General features: G+C 41.6%; 1 protein-coding gene across 5 annotated transcripts in view; it reads left to right on the plus strand.

The window, feature by feature from the left end:
* Positions 1 to 4865, plus strand: part of DKKL1 (dickkopf like acrosomal protein 1) — a 1301767-nt gene extending 1296902 nt beyond the window's left edge. For all 5 annotated transcript variants that reach the window (XM_078655082.1, XM_078655084.1, XM_078655085.1 and 2 more), the window contains one exon: positions 2004 to 4865. In XM_078655082.1, coding sequence (XP_078511208.1) covers positions 2004 to 2379 — 376 coding nt within the window. In that variant the 3' untranslated portion in view covers positions 2380 to 4865. The remainder of the gene's footprint in view (positions 1 to 2003) is intronic.
* The last annotated feature ends 3613 nt before the right edge of the window (positions 4866 to 8478 follow it).

The following is an 8478-nucleotide window of genomic DNA, read 5'->3' on the forward strand; positions in this document are numbered from 1 at the left end:
TATCTGTAAAATACAGGTGTTTCTTAGCACTATAATCCCCGCCTTTAGGTGCACACGCAACTCAACGGGCCTCATTTTGTAGACCCCGGGTAGATCACAGTGAGCAGACAACAGATATTCCAACCTATGACCATGAACCTATGAGAGATCTCAGAGGCGGTGCAATGAACCACTAAACATCAGACCCATTTTTAACCTAGACTCCAACCTTGAGCTGGGTAAATGTAGTGCAGCCACCTATGGGACCAGAGGGGATCGTCTTACACTCCCCAAAGAGGTAGGGCTGTGATGTATGGAGGAAAAGCAGACAGAAGAATGTGCGAGAGCCTATTATACAAGGAAGGTGGATGAGAAAAGAGGACAGAAAGGAGTGTGAGCAAGGAGAGTAAAGAGCAAGAAAAGTGAACAGAGAGTAGGAAAAGCAGAAAGAGTGGGGAGAGTTAGACTGGCTGCACTACACACAGCTGATGCAGGTGCTTCAATAAACAGCGAGTGATAGCTGCTTGTTTGTGTTAAGAAAGAGATAAATATCGGTAATGTTCATTTGAACGCTTTATGTTTTTACCTCTGCCAAGTGAAAGAAGCAAATATAATAATACGAGGGCGCACCTGAACATTGCTTATGCTGGCATTACTCAGGTATATGAAGTTGCAAGCTTCTACCATGTGCCAAGGTTTGCTTTGCAGTGCTAGAAAGCATTAACTAAACCTCCATATACTACTGCTCTATCAACGGGGATACTAGAGTTTTAGAGGAAAACATCAGAGTGCAGGCCGTGATGGTTTGATTTTTTTTGCTTTTCTGACTTGAAAGCTTCTTGCAGGTAGCCTTCTTGTAGGAAAGAAACTCCGTTAGGAATGGGTCTAAAACTAAAATCAAGCATCAAAAGTGGGCTCGGCATGTGGATACATGGGGCAATTCACACTGTAATGAAGCGTACATGGATGGGTGAGTGAGCAAAGTTTGCGGAAATCATAAACATTTGCCCCACCCAGAAGTAAACTGCACGTGAGATTATTTCCCTCCTCCAACCAAGGCACTGTACGAAACTAAAAGCTCCGAATCACTTGCGCCACTGTATCCGCAGCTCAAAGTTGCGCTCACCTGCATGGTTTCCTCCTTGCGCATCTCTGGGACAGACAGGGAAAAGGCACGCAGGAAGGGAGGGGAGTAGGCGGGCAGTACAACACGCGGACGGAAGCCCACAGGAGACAACCTCCTGGATACACTGTCGGAGTCAGCGCGCATGGCCTACGGAGATTGCGCGCAACTGTGACACCTCTGCTGCCCTTCAGCACCACCCCTGTGTTCCCACGCGAGTGTAAGGATCGAATTTAGCCCCCCGCCTCCTCCCCGCAGACGGCACCTTGGCCCACTCGCGCTCAGAGTGATGTGAAAACGTTAACTTTACCCAGGACAAGAACAAAATGCGTCACCAACCAGGCGTTAGTACCAAAGAGAGGGAATAAGGACAGCCTAATGCACCGGTCTACCAGACAAAAAGCAATCAACGGGTCGCCTCCCCACAGGCCTATTTAACAAGCTCGCGCACCAGCAGAGGGGAGGAGGGGGGCCTGCACGATTCACTTGTGGGAGCGTTAATTGCTACCATATGGTGGCGCTCGCTCCCACAAGTGAATCTCCACACGTGCACGCGTTGCCATTGAAGGCAATGGAACGCGTGCACGGTTGTGGATGAAAAATGGGGACCGATGGCTACAGGTCTCCTCCTATGCAGCGCATGCGCGCTGCGTAGGCGAGACCTAAAAAAGACAACATTAGGGTGTCCTGGAAAAAATGAGAAGCTGGTTTTGGCTCTGCTATCTTTAACTGAAAAACTGTAACTGAATGGCACACAAAAGTTCAAGTAGGGGGTGTTCTTCATATAACACAGACTACCTTTGAATCAACAACAACAGCTTGCATGTGACTATGCTAGTTTTGATTACTGCCTGAGGGTCAAGTTTTCCTAAATTATTTCATGTCAATCTCTCCAATCCAGATTTAACCCCTCCTCCACATGCGAGAAGAAAGAAAGGAAATCAGGATTTGTGGACATCAGGAAAGCCCCATTCCTTCACCCCATAATTCGTAGAGACGAGGAACTAACTGACTATGATACAGATCCTTTGCCTTGGCAGCTTCAAGATGGCCAACTGGCTGTGGTGGACGTTCCACAGGCCGCTGAAGAGAGTGAAAATGAGGCCAGAGATGCTATCAAGAGGCTAAGGGAGGACTTAGCAGATGGATTTGAAGAAGAGCCCCTGCCAATAGACAGGTCAATCGAGGATGATATGGGTCCGAGTCAGCTGGAATTTGAGGAGCTCAATCATTTGGCCAATGAGATGGGCCAATATTTTGGGCCTGGATTCTACTAATATTTGGCTTTGTAACCAGTTATGCAGTCTTCATCCAAGAACCTGTCTGTTTTTTGCTGCATTAATTTGGTTTGTTTTGGTCCTCTTCTATTCGTGTGACTGTTGGTGTTGCTTTGCTGGTTTTATTGCATAGATTATGTGAAGCTTACTTTTGCAGTGCAATGATAATTGACTGAGAGACTTCTAGCAAGATGCTTAGTTGGCATAGTGGAATGAGCTATGCATGAAATACTCAGGGGCCTACTTAAAAACTGCATTTTATAATAGATTTGGTAGTACTACAAAGCACTATTAAAGTACTAGAAAACTGTTCACATACCTTAAGAGTGTAAATCTCCAACTCTCCTATCTATTCTATGGGGAAATCTTCCCACGTGTAGGTTTACTACGCAATACAAAAAAATTGGGAGAACCAGAGGGGAACAGCTGGAAAAAGGGGTATATTTACTACAAAATGGGAGCGGTTTAGGAAGGAGTAAAGGGAGGTTTAGAGAGAGGCTATTTACAAACTGCACTTCTAAAGTTACCACAGGGGCCAACACCACACATAGTCAACCACTGGTACCGCAACACCCTCCCATAGACAATAATGTAGCTAGGGACTTAAAATACAACCCCACAGGAAATAATGTCACATTCAAATATTTAAAATAGTTAAACATATAAACAAATATAATTCAATGTTAAAATATCTAAAAATAAAAAAATATCTAATTATAAAATTTGAATAATCTTTTTTGAATTTAGAAATTAACATAACACTTTTATAACAATATCCTTAAATTACTTTTATTTAATTGCATACATCATTTCGAATTATTAAAGCACAATAAAAAATGTTTTTACTTTGGGTGGGAATTTATTTTTTAATTTTAAACTTTGAAACAATTTATTATTATATTTAAATTAATTGAATTGAAAATGTTATTTAACATTAAGTATGGTTCCACATTTCAGTAAATATAATAAATTAATTTACTTTATTTAACATAAACATATTGTTACTAATTTATTATGAAGTTTAATAAACTTTCTTACTTTTCCCAATACCATATGGGGACTTTACAGTAGGGGTGAACATTTCCCTATAATATAGGAAAATGTAAACATTGATTAAACTTTATAATAAATTAGTAAAAGTATTTTATATTAAATATTTATGTAAATAAACTATACATTTATTTTAACATGTGGAAGAAGAACTATTTTTGCTAATTTATTATGAAGTTTAATAAACATTCTTAATTTTACCTATACTTTACCATATGAGGACTCTACAGTAGGGGTGGAGATCTCCCTATAATGTAGGGGAAAATAAAAATGTGTTAAACTTTATAATAAATTAGTAAAAATCTGTTATTTTAAATATTCATGTAAATAAACTGTATGTATTTATTTTCACATGTAGAAGAAAATAGAAAATGATATAGCACTATTAACTAAATTTTAAATAAAAATTCAAATTATTTATCTGAAGTTACAAATAAAATATAACTAATACATATCCACATTAAGTAAAAAAAAAGAAGCACATTCTGGAAAACAAAAAGATAACATTTTATATGCAGAATTCCTAAGAGTAAAAAGGAATTGTAGCACAGATGTGGAATAAGCCCAAAAATAGGCTCATATAGTACATAAATTTCAAGAAAGAATCTATAAAATTCATACATTAAACAACCCAAACATGAGCGCCAAGACGATCACAAAGACTTGAATTACTGAAAAACAAAAAGAAATCTAAAATTAATGAGACCGAGTAAAAAAATGTATATGATGTATAACATTGATAATGACTTTATATACAAGCCTCAGTAAACATTGGGAAGTGTTAACCTTAGATAAAGATCTTAAGAAACATTTTACCAAAAAATTTGATAACGTATACTCGAGCATCACCTCTCAGGTCTTAAGTAATACAATCAGATATGTGACACAGGAAACTTCTTGCTTGGTAGGCTTCTGAATTTCTCGATTGCCTGTAACAAATGTGGAAAATTTAATTGTTGGAAATTTGTGAGTGATGGAGCTAAAGATTTTTCAGATGTTAGAAATGACAAAAAAACATCAGATTAGATAATGTCATAAATTGCAACACAAAATAGGTGTATACCTACTTTTCTGTACTTGTGGACTACAATATGTGGGGCCCATCACCCGCAAACTCAAGGAGAGTTGGAGAGAACATGTACGAGCAATTAACAGTTGAGATCATAAATATCCAGTAGTAGTCAATATCAATTCCTAATACCCATAGTAGGGGAATATTGAATTGGAAATTTTTGGGAGATTTGAGGCAACCGTTTGTGAAAAACCAACATACACAAGATACTGGATTTAATCTTTCCGGGCTACTGCATAAAATAAGATTGTTGACATGCTAAATGTGAGCATTAACAAAGAGGGTTTCCTCAAAACATGTTTTCGTTGTTTGTGATGTTTGAATCAAGTTGAAAAGAAGCAACAATAAAGGAACTTTCAAAATATGTTTAAGAGCATGGCGTTTTTGTACACTATTCAACTATCGTTAAGGTAATAATTATCTAGAGTGAAAACCTTACTACTGTTTCTTTTTTGGCAGTATTAACTTAAACTCATAAGTTTAGCTGTAACCCTTTTTCAGGTGGGGGAGATGTGCAAGTCTGCTTTTGTAGGTAACTATATACTCTAATTTTGTAATAGCCAAAAGTAGTCAAGTCACTCAAAAGAGTAGTAGAAAGTTACACATGTAATTTACTCACAAGGGCAAGTTACATTTGCAAATAGCCTCATAAGTCTTTAACTCAAATGAAAGGCTAGGAAGAAAAGAAATCCGTTCTCTTAGCTGCATGGTTATTTAACATCCAGTTAATTAGTATATAATAAGTAAAAGCTGGTTCTGACCAAAGTCATGCAAACACTGGATATGATCCTTTCTCCTAAACCCGATTCAGCGGTTGTCATTTCAAGACTTTATTTCTCACCTTCTAAACCATTTTTTGTATGGGAACTTTCAGCTATCCATAACACAAAGAACCTGAGGAGAAGGTGCAAGGGAGACAATTTAAAGATCTGCGAGAAGTAATTCTCCTTATACTATAATCATAACACAAGACTTCTCGGGTCTATGCTAGCTTGTGACCAGTAGTTCAACAAAGGAAAAGTGAATCTGAAAACATCCCAGCGCTCCTACCTCACAGTGAGGGAGTTGTAGCCCTGAGTGGGACTAGGTTTTCCTATTGGGAGGAGAAGCCCATATAATGAAGCATGCCACCTATGGTGGGTGAGGGCATTCTTCCTAAAATGGATTGCTCCCCTCCGGGGCTTCATTGAGAGACACATATTCACTTTTCCTTTGTTGAACTACTGGTCACATGCTAGCATAGACCTGTGAACTTTCAGCTATTGCCCTTTTGCCCAAGACACAGCCTGAGCGTATCAGGCTTACCAATATAGGGCCAGAGGTACGACCATTCTGTTTTGCGGGTCGCAAATTGTTATACGACTCGCAACTCAGACACCCTTAGGGCCAGATGTGCGACCCTAAATTGCATGCGCAAATGGGTTTGTGACCCGTTTGCGCATGCACAAACCCATTTGCGCATGCAAAAGGGCCCAGGGCCACGTACAATTCCTAAATAGCGAGTCGCTATTTATTTGCGACTTGCTATTTAGGAATCATGAGTAGCAAATAGGAAGGGACGTTCCCTTTCTAATTGCGTCTGCAAATCAATGTACGAATGTTTTGTGGCCGCAATTGCGGTCTCAAAACACTTGCACATTACCACCCTCTTCAAGAGGGTGGCAATGCAGTCGCAATTTAGAAGTGGTCCCCAGGGGACCTCTTCCACTTTGTGACTGTCTCTAACAAGCATTTGCAATGCAATAGGTCTCGCATTATTTAAGTTTGAGCTATTATTATTGTAAATGGCAATGTTTTTTGCTTTATGCTATAGTTTTCTTATGTACATAAAAAGCTACATATAAAGTATTTGTTGTTAAAATTATTTATGCAGTATTTAAATTTGTTTGCATAAAAGATTACAAGAATATCTTAGCAAAAAAGTAAAACTTTTTAATGGTAATTGACTAAATGTCCATTTGTACATTTTAATTTCAAATAGGTAAGTGTAAACATCACAAATATATTGTGCAAACAGTGCAAAATATTTTAGCCATAAATATTTGAGCGTACATGATATGTGTTCCATAAAAGTATTATTATCAACTGACGCTGTCAGCAGTGTGCAATATTCTTCAGCCTTTGCTTTGTTTTGCTTCACTTTGGATATGTATACCTGTCACTGCACTATTTACACTGTGCTGTTCACACACGCCTATATTTTTTATAGTGAACAAGAGCTTTGGTAATGGGCGACAGTCGGAAATGGGGTTCAAGCGCCCAACTGTTGCTCATCAGCACTGAGTTGTGTGCCTCGATTGCAAATCATTGTAAATAACTTACATTTTGTTGTAATTATTTTTTTAAATGCTGTTTAGTTACCCACTATGCAACAAGATTAAATTTGTGACGGATTTTAATACTAGACGTACAATTTTGAGGGATGTATGCCAGTAGTATGTTTTCACGGTTTACTTAATTTGTAGTTCTTGCACTATCACGTGATAGGCACTCGGGTGTATTTAATCAGGTTTAGCCAACAACGCAATTATGTGAGCAAGGCCACCCTGCTGGCCGAAACGCGTCATCCCGTCCTGCATGTTGCGCTGATGGAATGAAAATAAATAAATTTTGAAGTATTCCAGCCTGCGGTGAATTATATTTCCTGTGTCCGTTTCTCGTGGTTGGTGAATTTCAACACCAGGAGAGGGTGTCTGTGCGCTGTACATACAAGAGAATGAGGTTACACACTTCAACAACACACATTAAGACTCACCCGCGAATGAAGCGCGAGTGACTATTAATATGAGAACAAGGTTTTCAATCCCGGGCGGAAGTCAGGCAGGCCGGGGGCGGGACGTGAAGACACACCGGAAGCCCGGGCGGGCTCCCGTGAGGTGAGAGAGCCTCGCACGCACAGAAGGAAGAGACCGCCGCCGCCTGCAACGAGCCCTCGCCTGAAGACAAGTACCGGTGAGTGGGGGCCTTTACTGAGCCTTTACTGAGCTGCGAGGGCGGGGGGTATGTGTGTGTGCGTGGGGCGGCGGGGGGCTCTGTATGTGTGTGAGCGTGCGTGTGTGTATGTGTCTTGGAGTCTGTGTGTATGCGTGCGTGTGTGTATGCGTGTGTGATGACTGCGGGGGGAGGGAGAGAGTGTGTGCGAGCGAGTGTCTCTGTGTGTGTATGCGCATGCATGCATGTGTGTATGTGTGGGGATGTGCACGGCGCGGGAATTCTTGTGAATGTGGACGGAGCCGACGTGCGCGTGCAAGCAGCTGAATCCAGCCGGGGAGAAGCGCGTGACAGTTTTTTGTCCGTCATTCCCCCGTGTCAGCTCGCTATAAGTCTCCAGCCCTGGACGCATCCTTCGGATGCGAATTCCAGGGCGAGACCTAAAAAAGAATGTAAGGGCAGGCAGTGGTCCCAGGTGTAGCATACGCATTCTAGTTGTTGCACGTCACGTAGGCGTGACGTGCGACGGCCATGAGAGATGTTGCGCGCGCAGCTTAGGCAGAGCGCGCGAAGAGCTCAGAGCGATCGGAAGCGCCGGCCGGCGCTCCTCTGCACTTGTACAGTTGAAATAAAGTTCTTTACTCACCTACCAGCACAGTGCCTTTATTTACAACGCTGATAACATTACAGTGGCGACGAGGACGGGATGGCACCCACCGGAACCCACAAGGAATAGAAAAAAAAAAAAAATCGAACCACCACTTCCACGTGGGCTGCAGCAAAGCAGGTGACCCCAGGCCAAGGGGGACACAGCACTGAGCGGCGCTACTGGGCTGGTGAGTGGTGAGCACAAGGGGGCAAAGCTGCACCCACCAATAAGGACAAGCAGAGGAGCGTGGCAGTGCCACGGCAACCAGAGGGGCGGCGCAGTGGAGAGAGAGGCAGCATTGTGAACCACAGAAGACCGATCACTGCTAATACCTTGCAAACACACCGCGGAAGGTAGGAACAGCGCTGGCTGCTAAAGGGGAAGAAGGGGGGACCGG

Source organism: Lissotriton helveticus, chromosome 7 (assembly GCF_964261635.1).
Source record: "Lissotriton helveticus chromosome 7, aLisHel1.1, whole genome shotgun sequence".
Lineage (NCBI taxonomy): Eukaryota > Metazoa > Chordata > Amphibia > Caudata > Salamandridae > Lissotriton > Lissotriton helveticus.